This window comes from Rhinoderma darwinii, chromosome 2 (assembly GCF_050947455.1).
Source record: "Rhinoderma darwinii isolate aRhiDar2 chromosome 2, aRhiDar2.hap1, whole genome shotgun sequence".
NCBI classification, from domain to species: Eukaryota; Metazoa; Chordata; class Amphibia; order Anura; family Rhinodermatidae; genus Rhinoderma; species Rhinoderma darwinii.
In genome coordinates, this window is record NC_134688.1 from 287018991 (window position 1) to 287037315 (window position 18325).

The window sequence follows — 18325 nt, forward strand, 5'->3', positions numbered from 1 at the left end:
ATATATATATATATATACATACATACACCTCTGCAAGTACTGTCCCGCCACACAAGCTCATCATTCTACATCCTAACACAAGCCCCCTCCCTCCATTGTCACGAACTACAATCCCCAGCTGCTTGTTCCCTCTAGGATGGCAGCTCACCAGGCAGGCACGATGCTGAGAAACGGCGGAGAAATGTGCCGGTCCCACGTGTTGGGGAGGACTAGACACCAACGAGGGTGAACACGGGACCAGAGCGCCACCTCTCCTCACATCCGGAAACGTACAGGGGAGGGCCACCATAACCCTCAACTGCTGTAGTATAGTGTCATACTAACGATAACACACGCATGCTGCACATATAACATAGTATCAGCCTTGACCGGCTATATGGTACGCGGCGGTCCCACCAACTACCTGGGACGGGCGCCGCCATCATTTCTACACTTCACTCAAAATATTCTGATCACTTGAATCTGCTGTGGGCGGAGCTTCGTGTCGACTTCGCGCTTCCTTCAGTGTCGCGCACAGTTTTACGTCAGAGCGGAGCGCCGCACGTGTCGAACAGCTGCTTAAAGGAGTCAGGCGCGGTAAACAGGCAGAAGAAGAAGCCGGTGCATAGAGGAGCGTGGGTTTCAGGGTGAGTGGGGGGAGCGGCTCTGGAATGAGGACCGCCGTGTTTCAGACAGACATGGGTGTAGATACAAGAGCTCGGGTATCATTTAAGACGTTCTGTCCTGTCTCTGGAGAAGTTTTCTTGAGTGAGGCCCTGTATATGTAGTTGGCGTAATTCACACTGTGTATTATTGCCGTTGGTATACGCGTGTGTCCGTTACACACGAGTGATAATTCATTGTATCTCCAGCCAAGAAGACAGTCTTCCTTCTGTCAGCGCAGGTGGCTGTGCTCATTCAAGTTCTGGGGCAGGAAGTGGCTACCATAGTTGGCCATGTTCATGGGCAGATGTCTTGGTCACCCTGTGGTTCACCCTTTGAATGCTTTCAGGTCTCGCCCCAGCACTGTGCAGACCTGGTTTATTGGATCAAACCGTCCAATGATCCATTCCTCCGTGAACAAACCAATATCCAGACTGACCAGCGTTTGCTTCTGGATTTATAGCCTAGAAAGATCGTTTGTTTTCTTTTTAAAGTAGTACATTGGAAATGTAACTGCGGTAGGGAGGAAGTAGCTAGCTGCTTCACCTTGTTGGAATCTAGTAGCTATTTGGCACATAACTTCATGAAATGATAGTAAAATGTAGCAGTTTTATGTTATCCTGAACGTTTTTTGTTATGATCTCTGGAAATATGTTCTCATGTTAGAATCAAAGTGTTATAAAACCTCTCAATGGGAATGACCACTTAAAGAGGCTCTGTCACCAGATTATAAGTGCCCTATCTCCTACATAAGGAGATGGGTGCTATAATGTAGGTGACAGCAGTGCTTTTTATTTAAAGAGGCTCTGTCACCAGATTTTGCAACCCCTATCTCCTATTGCAGCAGATCGGCGCTGCAATGTAGATAAGAGTAACGTTTTTTGTTTTTTTTTTAAAAACGAGCATTTTTGGCCAAATTATGACCATTTTTATATTTATGTAAATGAGGCTTTCTAAAGTATAACTGGGCGTGTTTAAAGTTATGTACAACTGGGCGTGTATTGTGTGTGTACATCTGGGCGTTTTTACTACTTTTACTAGCTGGGCGTTGTGTATAGAAGTATCATCCACTTCTCTTCAGAACACCCAGCTTCTGGCAGTGCACAGACACACAGCGTGTTCTCGAGAGATCACGCTGTGACGTCACTCACTTCCTGCCCCAGGTCCTGCATCGTGTCGGCCACATCGGCACCAGAGGCTACAGTTGATTCTGCATCGGCGTTTGCAGGTAAGTCGATGTAGCTACTTACCTGCAAACGCTGATGCTGCTGCAGAATCAACTGTAGCCTCTGGTGCCGATGTGTCTTCGCTGGTCCGACACGATGCAGGAAGTGAGTGATGTCACAGCGTGATCTCTCGAGAACACGCTGTGTCTGCACTGCCAGAAGCTGGGCGTTGTGAAGAGAAGTGGCTGATACTTCTATACACAACGCCCAGCTAGTAAAAGAAGTAAACACGCCCCAATGTACGCACATAATACACGCCCAGTTGGACTTTTGCAAGCCTCATTTACATAAATATAAAAATGGTCATAACTTGGCCAAAAATGCTCGTTTTTAAAAAAAACAAAAAAAAAACCTTTACTCTTATCTACATTGCAGCGCCGATCTGCTGCAATAGGAGATAGGGGTTGCAAAATCTGGCGACAGAGACTCTTTAAATAAATGATCTATTTTTACCACTTTATTAGTGTTCTTAGATTTATGCTAATGAGTTGCTTAATGCCCAAGTGGGCGTGTTTTTACTTTAGACCAAGTGGGCGTTGTATAGAGGATTGTATGACGCTGACCAATCAGTGTCATGCACTTCTCTCCATTCATTTACTCAGCGCATAGGGATCCTGCTAGATCCTTATGTGCTGTCTTATACTAATACATTAACAATACTGAAGTGTTTAGACAGTGAATAGACATTCCACCGGATGTCTATTCACAATCCTGACACTTCATTACTGTCTGTGGTAGTTACAGCAGAGGACGTGTAATCTCGTTGTAACCTGTCATTTACAGCGTAATCTCCTAATTTATAATAAATGAAGGGGCAGTGAAGATCCCATTATTAGTTAATTATGGATGTTTGTTATGTTGATTTCCATCACAACAGAGAATTGACTGAAAAATATAGGTGACATTTACAGCAGCTCATATTTTTTTCTGGCCCTGCTGTTGGAATTGAAAGCATTTGCTTTGCAGATACATATTGGAGACCTGACTTACAATACCTCTGTATTAGGCCTGATTCACATAACGGTTGTGCCCTATGGTTGTCGTGTATGTTGGGAAAGCTCCCGACCTACACTATAAATGTGTCCAAAGGAGTCAGGTCCTTTTTGGCCTCCATCTGGCGGTGTACGTTGGTATATCTCTCTCCTGCAGGATGGACTAATGTAGTAACTTTAGTAACCCGTTACTTTAAGTGGAGCCGGCAGGAAGGGGTGAATAGCTAATTCCTTTCAGCTGAATGTATTTCTGTTGCGTGTAACAGTTTATTTCTATCCTCGTATCTCACTCTGACAGGAGAGGGTTTTTGTATACAGAATAGACCTCGGGGATATTTGTTACTACAAAAAACTGTTCCTGTCAGGGCCATGATTGTTTGTTATGGTGATCACATGATTGTTTGTTATGGTGATCACATGATTGGAACGTGAACCACTTAGGTCCCAATGCCGACATCCTGATCCGTCCGTTGGGACTGCTATGGATGGCTCAATCAACAGCAGAAGAATGGACGTAAATAGAAGTCGCTTCTGCGCAAAGCCCAGCGATTGTAAAATAATATTTACAGTGGTTGGTTCTGAAGTGTTTTGAAAGGAACATGCGGGGCAGAGCTGACAAGCTGTTCCTAGTGCGGGGACTGAGGGTGGTGATGCATGACATAGGGATTCTGTCTTTGGCACCCTTTGACTACCTGTGCCATTCACCACCCCCTGCCACGCTCTAGGTGTAATAGTGTCGTAGTTACATTAACTTGCCTAACCCGATGAATTACTGAATAGTTAATTTCTGTTTACTGGAATATGGAATCCATATTGTAGGTTTACTGTATGTTGTTGGTTTGCATTGCTTCTTTCCGAAGTTATACCTGTATTTTCTTCCATTGCAACAATAGTCTTTAATATGAGAGGAAAGAAAAACCTGAAAAGGAGCGCTCCTGCCGAGGAAAGCAATGGAACTTCAGAGATAAAGAAACCTAAGAGTAAGTGGGAAAATGTCGGTCACTAGGATAAGGAGTAGGTGTGCTAAGCTCTTAGTATTTATTTGGGGTAGAGAGTGGTCTTTCTCTCTCACCACCCCCTTCTATACAAAGGACCATTATAAAACCTATTCAACTAGGCATTCCACGGCTACAGATGTGGCCTCTTCATATTTCATTTGACAATCGTTTGTGCTTCAAAGGCAAAGTGTTTTCATGTGGCCTCTTATCCATTGTACATAAGATCTGTACTGTTTATGTTCATCAAAGATGATTTTGTGATCTGAAGTGTTGATAATATAAGCTAGAGCCGTTCTGTTTATATTGCATTCTTTTTTTATGACAGTAGTTACTCACAGTTCCCACAAATGTATTGGGGGCATTGTGCTGGCACTTGGCCAAGGTGATGTAGGTCAACTAGGTCTAGGAGAAGATGTCATGGAACGAAAGAGACCAGCACTGGTGCCTCTTCCAGAGCCAATAGTCCAGGCTGAAGCAGGGGGAATGCACACTGTGTGTCTTGGAGCATCTGGGAGTGTGAGTAGAATACTTTTAATAGTAGATTATTATTATGTTGTTTTTACCAGTTCACTACGTTAAACATTCTTTCTGTATATTTTAATAGGTTTATACGTTTGGCTGTAATGATGAAGGGGCCCTGGGCCGGGACACCACAGAAGAAGGATCCGAAACCCAACCAGCAAAGGTCGATTTGGCTGAAAAGGTGGTTCAGGTTTCAGCAGGAGACAGTCACACTGCGGCTTTGACAGAGGATGGACGTGTCTTCCTCTTTGGATCATTCAGGGTAATTTTCTATTGGTTGTCTGCCTGAATCCATATGGTTTCTTGCCTGCTGTCGTCCACTTTTCTTCTAAACATGGACAGGCTTGCAGTGCAGCATGTCGTCGTCTCATTTATATCAATGTCATGTCCTGTCGGTAGGCTGTTTTTAAGGAGGTCACCAGAGTGAACTTTCTTTTATGTGATCTTAGGTAACTGCTCCAGAGTTACATTTCAATAGGTTTTCATACTTTTTCCTTAGGCAGTCCCCTTCAGAAGTTCAGACCTCCCTAATGAGAATTTCAGAAACTTGCCACAAAGATGAGGTAGTTTGTTGGGTTGCACACACTGTAGTTCAGCACTGGTGACAGCAGAAAAAAAATAAAGTGGCTTGTATCTTTATAAATCTTAAAGAGGCTCTGTCCCCAGATTATAAGTGCACTATCTCCTACATAAACTGATCGGCGCTGTAATGTAGATAACAGTGGTTTTTATTTTGAAAAACAATAATTTTTTAGCAAGTTATGAACAATTTTAGCTTTGTGCTAATTAGTTTATTAATGACCAACTGGGCGTGTTTTTACTTTATACCAAGTGGGCGTTGTACAGAGAAGTGTATGACGCTGACCAATCAGTGACCAATCAGCCTCATACACTTCTCATTGTTCCAGGTCAGCTTCTTTCACTGCACAATCACACAGTGCTGTGGATCATGCTGGGCTGGAACAATGAGAAGTGTAGGACACTGATTAGTCAATGATTGGTCAGTGTCATACACTTCTCTGTACAACGCCTAGTTGGTATAAAGTAAAAACACGCCCAGTTGGTAATTAAGAAACCATCATAAATCTAAAATTGCTCATAACTTGCTAAAAAATGTAAATGAAAACTGCCCATCTCATAGTGATGGCGTATCGCTAAGATAAGTTGTCACTCTCTGATTTCTGTGTTTCTGATAACTGGGATGGGGCCTGATGATAAAGAGGCTGCTGTTACTCTTGTATAGGGGCCACCGTGCTAAACGACCACTGCAGTCCCTTCATTCTCAGGATTTTTTTGGATCCGTCTAGACAAAAAATAATGCTGTCCTGTATTATATTGCAAAATAAATGAATAAATTATACAGCCAGGGATTTGGTGAGAAGTATTGCATACGAGTGATCAGAGCATTACAGGAAATCCTTGAGAGTATTAATGGATTCATGTTAAAGAAGGTTTTCCCTAGAGAAAATTGATGGCCTAGTCTGAGGGTAGACCATCAGTATCTGATCAGTGGGGTCCAACTCGGCACCCCAGTTGATCAGCTGTTTTAAGTGGACATGGCACTCATGCGAGCATTGCTCCCCCTTTATTCCCTACATTGCCAAATGCCAACGCACTTGTATCGGCGGATAACAGTATTAACCCCTTAACGTAAAATCGTGTAACTATATGATGAGGGTTAAGGGGAAAGTATGGCGCGAGCTAAAAAAAATTGAGCTAAAGCTACGTCTTATTGAAGAAAAAGGATTGTTTTTATTTTCACTGCCCAATTCTAATTCTATGATACACCTGTGGGGTCAAAATGCTCACTACACCCCTAGATGAATTCCTCAAGGGGTGCAGTTTCCTAAATGGAGTCACTTTTTGTGCATTTTCACTGTTTTGGTCCCTCAAGGGCTTTGTAAATGTGACATGGCCTCCGCAAACCATTCCTGCTAAATGTGATCTCCAAAAGCCAAATAGCGCTCTTTCCCTTCTAGGCCCTGCCGTGTGTCCAAACATCAGTTTATTACCACATGTGGGGTATTGTTTTACTCGGGAGAAACTGCTCAAATGTTGCAGTTTTTCGCCTTTTAGTCCTTGTGGAAATGAGAAAAAATTAGCTAAACCTACATTTTCTTGGCAAAAAATTTAGATTTTCACTTTCACAGCCTACTTCCAATCATTTCTGCAATAAACCTGTGCAGTCAAAATGCTCACTATACCCCTAGATAATTTCCTTAAGGGGTGTAGTTTCCCAAATGAGGTCACTTTTGGGGGATTTCCACTGTTTTGGCACCGCAAGAGCTCTTCAAACCTGACATGGTGCCCAAAATATGTTCTAATGAAAAGGAGGCCCAAAATCCACTGGGTGCTCCTTTGCTTCTGAGGCCGGTGCTTCAGTCTATTACCACACAAGGGCCACGTGGGATATTTCCTAAAACTGCAGAATCTGGGCAATAAATATTGAGTTTCGTTTCTCTGGTAAAACCTTCCGTGTTACAAAATTTTTTTTTTTATTAAAAATGAATTTCTGCAACAACAAAAAATGAAATTTGTAAATTTCACCTCTACATTGGTTTATTTCCTGTGAAACGTCTAAAGGGTTAAACTTTCTGAATGCTGTTTTGAATACTTTGAGGGGTGACTATTTTAAAATAGGGTGACTTATTGGGGGTTTGTAATATATAAGGCCCTCAAAGCCACTTCACAACTGAACTGGCCCCTGTAAAAATAGTGTCTTGACATTTTATTGAACATGTGAGAAATTGCTGCTAAAGTTCTAAGCCTTGTAACGTCCTAGAAAAATAAAAGGATGTTCAAAAAACTGTCAATCTAATGTAGACATATGGGGGATGTTAATTAGCCACTATTTTGTGTGGTATAACTGCCTGTCTTACAAACAGATGCATTTCAATTTAGAAAAAAAAATGCTGACTTTTGCAATTTTTCGCTACATTTTGGTGTTTTTCTCAATTAAATACTGAATGTATCGAGCAAATTTTGTTAGTAACAGAAAGTCCAATGTGTCACGAGAAAATCTCAGAATCTCTTGGATAGGTGAAAGAATTCTGAAGTTATTTCCACATAAATTGAAACATGTCAGATGTGAAAAATGAGGCTCTGGTCAGGAAGGTCAAAAGTGGCCAAAGAGGAAAGCGGTTAAAACAGCTGATTGACATCCTATCCTGAGGATGGGCCATCATTTTCAAATGACTGGATACCCCTTTATCTTTGTCTGCATGTGTCCTGCATTTATCTTTATTTTTATACTGGTCTGTTTCTTTTCATATAGGATAACAATGGTGTTATTGGTTTACTGGAGCCAATGAAAAAAAGTATGGTGCCTATACAAGTTGATGTAAATGTGCCAGTTGTCAAAATAGCCTCAGGTGAGTGAATTTTGAAGATGGCATTATACTGGTTTATAAAGATTGTGCATAAGCAGCCAATCACTTGTTTCGGCTACATAACCCAACTGTTGGTGAAACATGTTGGTTGCAGGCTGCATAAATCTGACCAGGTTTTCTTTACAGTTAATGTCAACTTTTTTTTTTTTTTTTTTTTTGTACACCACTAAATCCAGCAGCTTTTGGAAGTAATGCTGCATCCTAACGTAACTTAATTACTCCCTATACTATTATCCAGCTATAGTGTTTTTGTTTTATATGCAGCTAATGCCTAAGATTTTTTTTTATTTTTTTTTCCCCATCTTCAAGGGAATGATCATCTTGTGATGCTTACCTCAGATGGTGATCTCTACACGTCTGGCTGTGGAGAGCAGGGTCAACTTGGCAGGGTTCCAGAGAGATTCACCAATCGCGGAGGACGTAAAGGCTTAGGTTAGTCATTAAAGTCAAGACTTCTAAAGCTTCATAGGCTAGCCCCTGAGGGACTAGTATTGAGTGTTTGGAATCCTTGTTCTTTATTAGAGGCTATTTGCCACCCGTTAAAACATTTTGAGAAGGCACGTACCTTGTCCTGGCATACCATGCTGAACATTCTTAACTGCAGTTGCATTTCTTTGCAACAGGATTTTCAAGAGCGGGTACTGAAATTCCCCTATTTCCGTTTTTTTTTTGTTGCATTATCAGTGCGTTTGTGCATTCTGACAAGACAGACATCATCTTACTGGTGGTCAATGAGATTGATTGTTGACCCTCTTCTTGCTATAACTTATGTAAATATGATTTTACTGGGCAACCATACATTTTCATTATGTAAACCCTGCCGCCTTCTAAACATTTAGGAGACAAACTATATTTTAGTCACGTTGGTGACCTTTTTAGTTATATGCAGCCTTGACCTGTAAGGACAAATGGAATACAATAATCCCACCGTAATATCAAGATATTTTAAGACCATGTTAAAGATTTGAAAGCGGATAGTAACAAATGGTCTTGTAAGTTTATGGTTGATTGACGATTGTATGGTTTTTGTTTTTTGTTTTTTTGTTCCACTTGAGCTCAGCCAGTTTGTGTCTGCATATTTTTAAGCCTATTATAGATAAAGAAACATTCTGATCCGCCTCCTAGAGTATTTTATGTATATAACCAATTTTCTTCTCCACTTGCAGAGAGACTACTCATTCCTCAGTGCATCCACTTGAAAGCAAAAGGGTGCGGGCGTGTTGTGTTCCAGGATGTATTCTGTGGTGCATATTTCACTTTTGCAATTTCACAGGAGGGCCATGTTTATGGTTTTGGCCTTTCCAACTATCATCAGTTAGGTGTGTAGTTTTTTCCCTCATTAGGTTCATGATCCATACTTCTGCTTTAGTTAGTCTGAGTTCATACATCTTAAATCCCCTACAGTTTCCAGTAGATTTTAGGGTATATATGCTTGTAAAAAAAAAACTTTTGATATGTAAGTGGCACGTCAGATGTTTTGATCAGTGGGAGTCAAAGCATTGAGACCCCCATCAATCGCCAAAACAATGCGGCAGAAGCACTCGGGTGAGTGCTGTCTCTCCGCTTATGATTGATGTTCCTCGGAGCGGTGTACAGGCTCAATAGAAACTCTGTACGCTGCTCGCTTGACTTTCCATAGGAAGCTGATCAGAATCGAAGTGGCAGAGAGCTCACCCGAGCGCTTCTGCCGCTTCATTTTAGTGATCGGTGAGGGTCTCGGTGCTCGAACCCTTACTGATAAGCGGGATCCAATCTACGGTATTAGAAACGGGGCAGCCTCCTCTGACGTGCCATCTGCTTCCAGATCTGCCATCTTTGTACTCCTAGGAAGACTTGCATCCGGCAGGGCTTCAAGATAGGAGACTCAATATAACTATGTACTGCAATACATTAGTATAGTGGTACATTATGCAAGCAAAATAATGATCGCTGCTTCAAGTCCCTTTAGGGGACTAGTAAAAAAAAAAAAAAGTTAAATACAGTTAACACTTTTTTTAATATGTCAAAAAAAAAAAATTATTAGAAGTTTTAAAGAAGAAAGTATTTTCCCCAAGTGCAATGAAAAGTTAACATAACTGGTATCACGGGTCTGTGAAAGTTAAAACTATTACAATATAACATTGTTTAAACTGCACAGTGAACACTGTAAAAGAAAACAAAACAAAAAACAATCGCTATTTTTTGGTCACTTCATACAACAAATAGAATAAAAAATGACCAAAAAGTAATGTGTATTCCAAAATGGTACCAATAGAAACGACCGCAAAAAAAAAAAGCCCTCACACCGCTCAATTGACGGAAAAAAATAAATGCGGGCTCTCAGAATATAGTGAAAAAACTAATTTTATTTTTAAGCATCAGTTTTTGTTTTTTTCCTTGTAAAACATAAAGCAAAGCTATATAAATCTGGCAGCGCCGTAATCTTATTGACCCGCAGAATAAAGTTAACATGTTAGTTTTACCAACACAGTGAACACCGTAGAAATATTTTCCCATTCCACTTCACAAATTATTTTTTCCCCAGTTCCCCACTACGTTATATGGTACAATAAGTGGTGCCATGAAAATCTTTAACTTGTCCCGCAAAAATCAAGACCTCCTATGGCTATATCGACGGAAAAAATAAGTTGTGGCTTTTGTAAGGGGACGGGCACTCTAAAGTAAAAATCTGAAAATGACAGCAACGGGAAGGCGTTCATATTGCCAAAATACATACACTTAAAAAAAAAACAGACTTTTACATAGGCTTTTTTTTATTTTTTATTCCTTAAAGCCTATTGTGGTCTATAGGACAAAAACGCCATACCCGTCGCATTCTTAATTTTGAGAGATGCCACTGACCAAAAAAAATACCACAAACTAAACCGCAAAGGCACACGTTCATCAAGTGGCATCAAATTAGCTAATATCGATGTTAAAGCTAGACTGTTTTATTCACATGTTACAATATGACTACGTGTGCAGTCTATTTGATAAATCCGTCACAACGTATAGTGAATATAAAAGGCCTACACACCCCTGTTAAAATGCCATATTTTTATTTATTTTTTTGTCCTGTTACAAACTCAGTCCAAGACGAATCATTTCAGAACATTTTCCACCTTAATGTCACCTACAATCTGTACAATTGTATTAAAAAACAAACTGAATTCTTTTAGGGTGGAAAAATAAAGAACACAAATGTGCTTGCATAAATATGCATACCCTTAAACTAATACTTTGTTGAATTACCCTTTGACATTATGACCGCATTCAGTCTATCAGCGTGGCACATCTTGACTTGGCAGTTGTTGCCCACTCTTTCTTGCAAAAGCGCTCTAAATTTGTCAGATTGCGAGGGCATCTCCTGTGTACAGCCCTCTTCAGGTCACCCCACAGATTTTCAATGGGATTCAGGTCTGGGCTCTGGCCGGGCCTTTCCAAAACTTAGATCTTCTCCTGGTGAAGCCATTTTTTTTGTTGATTTGGAGGTATTCTTTGTGTTGTCCTGCTGAAAGGGGAAAATCCTCTTCAGCTTTTTAGCAGAGGCCTGCAGGTTTTGTGCCAATATTGACTGATATTTGGAACTGTTCATAATTCCCTCCCCCGTGACTAAATCCCCAGTTCCAGCTGCAGAAAAACAGCCCTAAAGCATAATGCTGCCTCCACCATGCTTCACTGTGGGTATGGTGTTCTTTTGGTGATGTTCAGTGTTGACTTTGCGCCAAACATACCTTTTGGCATTCTGGCCAAAAAGTTCAACCTTGGTCTCATCGGACCATAACATGTTTACACGCGTGCTTTTGGAAGACTTGATGTAGGTCTTTGCAAAACCTATCCGGGCTTGGATGTTTTTCTTAGAAAAGGCTTCCATCTTGCCACCCTACCCCGCAGCCCAGACATATGAAGAATACGGGAGATTGTTGTCACATGCACTACACAACCAGCACCTGCCAGAAAGTCCTGCAGCTGCTTTAATGTAACAGGCCTCTTGATAGACCAATTTTCGTCTGGTCTTTTATCATGTTTTGTGGGACGTCCAGTTCTTGGTAATGTCACTTACCAAATTCTTTGGTACCCTTCTCCTGACTGATGCCTTTCAACAACCAGATCCCTTTGATGTGGTGTTAGCTTTTTACGGACCATGGCTTTTGCTGTCACACGCAACAAAGAAAATGTCAGGAAAATCCTAATAGAACAGCTGAACATTATATGGGGTTAATGAAAGAAGTATTCGGCACACTGAGACGTCAATATCAAAATGCTTGAAATTTTTTATTATTTTGATAGATGCCAAGGGTTTGGTGCAACGTAACGTTTCGGTCAAAGGACCTTCGTCGGGCACTGATTACCCTGGTTGCTGGAGTGTCCAGAAGAATGGCGCTGCTTGTAATGGCGGATTTCCGCTCGTTTCATTATACGATTGGGTTGGGACCCTATTCGTGCACCTACCCTGATCTTGTGCATTCCGAACATACCTCAATTATATGGGGTTACTTAGAATCACTTTAAATAATGGCAGCTGTGTACTGACTACTATTTAATGAGTTTAAATGTGATCGTCTAATTCTGAACACAAAAACATCCCCAATTATAAGAGGGTTCACACTTATGCAACCACATTATTGTAGCTTTATTTGTTTTTTTTCTCCCCCTCTAAAAGATTTCAGTTTGTACAATTCCACTGAAAAACAGATTGTGGGTTACATTAAAGGTGGGAAAAGTTCTGAAATGATTCATCTTGGACTGATTTTTGGACATGACAAAAACCTGGCATTTTAACAGGTGTAGTGTTTTTTTTTTTTGTTTTTTTTTTGTTTTTTTTTTTTATATATCCACTACATCCCTGACATATAAACTGTCATGCTGGCCAGAAGTACTCCACTTTTTCCACGCAAGGATCTGTGTGAAGTAGAAATGCAACTTTTTTTTCTTCTAATTTGTGTCTTTGCGACTTGTAAAATACAAACACTTTTTAAAAAAAATGTATATATCCTGGCCATATATGTGCATATCTGTGTAGGCATACTAGTCCGCCTCAATGAATTCAAATATCAAAGTTAATTTATTTCGGTAATTCAATTCAAAAAGTGAGACTCCTCTATTATATAAATTCATTACACACAGTGATCTATTTCCAGCATTTTCGTGTGGTTTTTTTTTTTTTTTTTTTTTAAATGTTGATGATTATGGCTAACCGCTAATGAAAACCCAAAAGTTAGTCTCAGAATGTTGGGTAAAAGTTGAAGATTGTAGACTCTTGGTGTCACACTCTAATCAGCTAATCTACGCGACACCTTCAAAAGTTTCCTAAGCTTTTAAAAGGACTTGTCTGTTCAGATGAAAGTAAGTTTTGCATTTCATTTGGAAACCAAGGTCCCAGAGTCTGGAGGAAGAGTGCAGAGGCATCAGATACCCAAGTTGCTTGCGGTCCAGTTTGAAGTTTCCACAGTCAGTGATGTTTTGGGGAGCCATGTCATCTGCTGGTGTTGGTCCACTGTGTTATATCAGTCAGCGCAGCCGTCTACCAGGACATTTTAGAGCACTTCATGCTTCCCTCTGCTGACAGGTTTTATGGAGATGCTGATTTTATTTTCCAGCAGGACTTGGCACCTGTCCACACTGCCAAAAGTACCAATACCTGGTTTATTAACCGCAGTATCCATGTGCTTAACTCGCCAGCAAACTCTCCTGACCTAAACCCCATAGAGAATCCTATGGGGTATTGTCAAGAGGAAGATGAGACCCCAGACCCAACAATGCAGAAGAGCTGAAGGCCGCTATCAAAGCAACCTGGGCTTCCATAACATCTCAGCAGCGCCACAAGCTGATCGCCTCCATGCCACGCCGCATTGATGCAGTAATTCATGCAAAAGGAGCCCCGACCAAGTATTGAGTGCATATACTGTACGTACTTTTCAGTAGGCCAATATTTCGGTACTAAAAATCATCTTTGACATTTGGTTTATTTAATCAAATTTTCTGAGACACTACGTTTTGGGTTTTGATTAACTGTTAGCCGTAATCTTCAACATTAAAAGAAAAAAAAAATGCTAGAAATACATCACTCTGTGTAATGAATCTATATAATGAGTTTCACTTTTTGAATTTAATTACTGAAATTAACTTTTTGATATTCTAATTCATTGAGAAGGACTAGTATTCATATTCTCCTATAGTCTAATAGAAAACCCCTATAAGCAGCGTGTCTGGCTTTGAAAAAAGCAGCTAAAAATGCATCTGATGAGTGTGTGGGAATCTGGCTGAATACTCAAAGAGGCTCTGTCACCACATTCTAAGTGCCCTATATTGTACATGTGATCGGGTAGAGCGAGCAGAGAAAGTGCACGCTCTCTCTCTTCAGCTTTGAAGATCAGTCTTTTCAACCGAACTGGCAAGGGGGTGTGTCTCTGCTACGGACCGTGTAAGCGCTCCCCAGCTCTTACACTGTCCGTAGCAGTGACATGCCAGTTCGGCATACAAGACTGATCTCTGAAGAGATGAGAGCGCACTCTCCCCAGCTCTTATACTGTCCGTAGCAGAGACCCGCCCCCTTGCCAGTTTGGGTGAAAAGACTGATCTTCAAAGCTGAAGCGAGAGCGATTGAGTGTGCACTTTCTCTGCTTGATGTGGCGCTGTCCATATCTGATTGGACAGTGTCACAGCCATAGTAACACGCCCCCTTACCAGTACACACCCCGTTGACTGTTCAGGGGGTTATTTAAATATCGGGCGCCAAATATAACCGCACCGATATCTAAATAACGAAGGGAGGTAGAAAAAAATGTCAAGTGCCTCAGGGTTTGTTCAGCCCTGCCCATTAAATTCTGCACTCAGCTGCACATGTATGGGAGGTGAAAGGTTCTCTTTACTACCAGACTCTTATCTGTCTGCAAATGACATATAGTGGGGTCTTTGCTTTATCCACCAGATGTCTCTTTTTAGTTTATAGCAAAACATGCAAAATAAAGTGTATAGTTCTGCACACTGGATTCTCGCAATGACCCTTTGTTATTTACACGGTGAATGTGCTAAGATCTTTGTATTCCAATGGCCTAGAGTAGAGAACTGCATCACTATTACAAGAAAAATGCTTGATGTGTTTTGTAGTTTTTTGTTTTTCTGTTGCACCATTTTCAACATTGTCATGTAACTTACAACAGGTACAAGGACTACAAACTCCTGCTATGCACCTCAGAACTTAACGTCCTTCAAAAACTCCACCAAGTCTTGGGTGGGATTTTCAGGAGGTCAGCATCATACTGTTTGTGTTGACTCTGAAGGTTAGTACGAAGACTGTCTGAAACCTCATACATAGGTTTAAATTCTGCAGACCCCATACCTGCAATATTTTTTAAACTTGTCTTTTAAAGGAAATGCATATAGTCTTGGCCGTGCTGAATATGGCAGACTTGGCCTTGGGGAGAATGCAGAAGAGAAAAATGTGCCTACCCCCATTCCTAAACTACCCAAGGTTGCTACTGTGGCATGTGGAGCTTCTGTCAGTTTTGCTGTATCTAGAGATGGTTAGTATTTGATTCTCACTGTACATTGTATGTGTATCTTGTAGAAATTTTAGGACACAGGTGTTTCCTTTTATTTTCCGTTGGGGGTGTGGGGCTGTCATAGACAGTTATGGAAGAGAGCGTATGCTGCTGCTAGTTGTCTCATAGCCAGGCACCGGTTTGTAATGCCGGATTCACACGAGCATATATGGTCCGTATGTCTGCTGCATTTCCCAGACCGAACACACTGCAGGGAGCTGCGCTCCTAGCATCATAGTTATCTATGATTCTCGGAGTCCCTGCCTCCCCGTGGAACTACTGTCCCGTACTGAAAACATTATTGCACTATAGGACGGTTTTCCCGCAGCGAGGCCGTGACACCTAGCATCATAGATAACTGATGCTAGGAGCCCAGCTCCTTGCAGGTTGTTCGGTCCGGGAAATGCGGCGACCTATGGAACGAATACGCTCGTGTGAATCCGGCCTTCCGTGGGAAAACTGCTGATAATCAGGGAAATGTACAGCATACATATAGCAAAATTCTTGTTTTTGGTTGCTGAATGCTACAGAACGGGATATAATAGGGTGCATTTTTTTGAATTTTCTACATTAAGTATTCTTTTAATACTCTAAGCTTAACCTTTTCATTGTTAATCTTGCACTTTAATTCTATTCTAGGTCGTGTGTTCTCCTGGGGTATGGGCACCAACCAACAACTGGGCACAGGTGACGAGGAAGATGTTTGGAGCCCGTATGTAATGACTGGAAAGCAGCTAGAGAACAAAGAGGTCTTGTCTGTATCCAGTGGAGGCCAGCACACTGTTCTTTTAGTTAAAGATTGTAGCTAACATCCTGAGTTTTAGGACAATAATCATTGGTTGGCTGCATGGAGATGACATCTGAGCCACCTCTATTTACCTCTTGCCACTTATGAACTTTTAATTGGTCCCTAATCGTAATAATCAAAGTACTTGCTCGGAGGCTTTGGACATCAGCTTCTACTGTCTTCATGTCTTCTACTTTCCTGTGTATTGCCCATAAATTCATAAAAAGGATCTGCCTGTAGTCACTGCACCCTCCTGTATTTTAACACTTAATTCCCCATGTTAAGCCTTTCCCTGTGGCACTAACATCTCTTATCAGATAACAGTCTATTGTCCCATATATTGTTTTTCAGATTTATTATACTTGTTAAATAATTTTATTTTTTAAATACCCAAAGTCATAAAAAGCAAATTGCTTTATTTTTATAAGTGTGGTATGGGTGTGCATAACTGGGAAATGTATATTTCCTTTTCCATTAATGTTTGAATCAATTTTACCTGACAGGGATGTGAAACAACTTTTTTAGAAACTGTCTTTTGGAATAAATTTTGTTTTCGTAAGCTGTCCCTTCTTATGTTTTAGTTCTAACAATAATTGAAATCTATTTTCTTAAGGGGTTTATTTTAATGTTAGTCATAAAATTATATTTATTTTTTGTGTTCTTCGAACTAGCTTGCCATAAGAAAAGTGAAGCTGACAATACCAAAATTTTACAATCTGTCATAGCTTTATCTCATTTGGTGTGATTTATATGATTTGCGCAGCAGGTAAGTAAGAGACTTTCATATACTGATCTTTTTGGATGTTCCAAAAGATTCTATATGTTTTTAGAGCAACAATTTAAGTCTAAAAACAGGATTATTTTATTTCTCACTGTAAAATCCTTTTCTTGTTCAGTTCATTGGTACACAGACTGTGGTTATATGCTGTTGCCATTAGGAGGCTTGACATTATAAAATAAAGGGGCTCCCTGCAGGTTATATTCTGCCCATAGACACTGAGCTTTTCTGTCTGCTAGCGGTAGGAGAAGCAGATGCAAGGTAAGTATGTCAAACACGAAAGGGGAAACCCTTCAAACTGACAACTGTAAATGCAAAAAAAAATTAAACAATTGGCTGGGAGCGGTCTCCTCATACCTGTGGAAGGCCAAAACCACTTTAGGCAAAAACATAGACACTCTACAGAGTACCACTATGCCTTGGTGAAGTTGGAAACTGAGAAATACAAGAGAAATTCAAATTCACTCTGCATGGAGGGCATTGCAACCAAAAAAAGCCATCTTCCAGGACGAGAAAACATCCAAGACTAAATTCAGATCCCTCAAGGGAATCTGGGAACGATAAGGGTGGACTGCATGAGCCATCCCCTGCAAAAAAGTCTTAATGTCCGCTTTAGATGCAAACCGCGAACAAATAAAATGGAAAGAGCACGTACCTGCCTGGTTAGGGAGTGGAGAGCAAAACCAAGATCAAAACCCTGCTGTAAAAAGGATATAATCATGGATAAGGGAAAATGCAGAGGGGGAAGCTTGCGAACTTCACATTTCATGGTAAGCCTTCAATGTACGATAATGCATGCTGCAGAAGACTTGTTGGCCTTAATCATAGTGAGGATAACCCTCTCTGTAAAACCACAAGCCCTCAGAACGGCGACTTCTACCAGAATTTAAGGTTGCTACGTTGAAAAGCGGTCCCTGAGAGAAGTGGTAGGAGGGGAGATGTAAGGGCCTCAGGATGTTGGCCAACAGGGACATTAGGTCTGCGTATCAACAGTGGTGGGGCCAATCCTCTCCGCCCTGAGCCGTCGGAGGAGCCGCGGCAGGGGTGGGAAGAGGTACAGGAGACAAGTCCGACCATGAAGCCATGAGAGAGTCCATGGCGCAGGCCTCTGGATCCCAAGCTCAGTAGATGAAGCAGGGAACCTGGCGGACATCAAGTCCACATCCGGACGACCCCTCCTGAGACAAATCTGATTGAAGGCATCTCCCAAGAATTTGCTTTCCCGTCGACATTCTGGAGTGGAGAGCCATCTTGCTGTGTGCTGCACTGGAGAGCAATCTTTTTCCTGCACTGGACTCAGTCCCTCTCCGAACACTCGGTGAGGGTTCAGACGAACAATGCTGCGGCTTTTGTAAATCACCAGTGCCGTCCTGGTGCTTTACAAAAGCTGTGGCGTTTGTCTGCAGGTGAAGGTTGGGGGTGTCAGGAGGGCTGGGTCTTGAAGGAAGGTTTAGCCTTCTGATCCTGG

The 18325-nt window shown here is 41.3% G+C and overlaps 2 protein-coding genes across 4 annotated transcripts in view; one reads left to right on the forward strand and one right to left on the reverse strand.

The window, feature by feature from the left end:
• CTPS1 (CTP synthase 1) overlaps positions 1-503 on the reverse strand; it is a 59328-nt gene extending 58825 nt beyond the window's left edge. Inside the window, exon 1 of one of the 3 annotated variants that reach the window (XM_075853401.1) lies at positions 404-503. In XM_075853401.1, the coding sequence (XP_075709516.1) occupies positions 404-425 (22 nt within the window). In that variant the 5' untranslated portion in view covers positions 426-503. Of the gene's footprint in view, positions 1-148 lie in introns of all 3 variants that reach the window. The other 2 variants (XM_075853400.1, XM_075853402.1) reach the window with 2 other exon arrangements.
• Positions 261-16638, forward strand: RCC1 (regulator of chromosome condensation 1). The gene is made up of 10 exons (XM_075853403.1): positions 261-626; positions 3754-3840; positions 4184-4374; positions 4463-4642; positions 7655-7751; positions 8079-8201; positions 8936-9088; positions 14912-15031; positions 15122-15274; positions 15932-16638. Exons 2-10 carry the CDS (start codon positions 3762-3764, stop codon positions 16099-16101), a joined length of 1266 nt encoding a protein of 421 aa, XP_075709518.1. The 5' UTR covers positions 261-626; positions 3754-3761; the 3' UTR covers positions 16102-16638.
• Positions 16639-18325: the final 1687 nt, after the last annotated feature.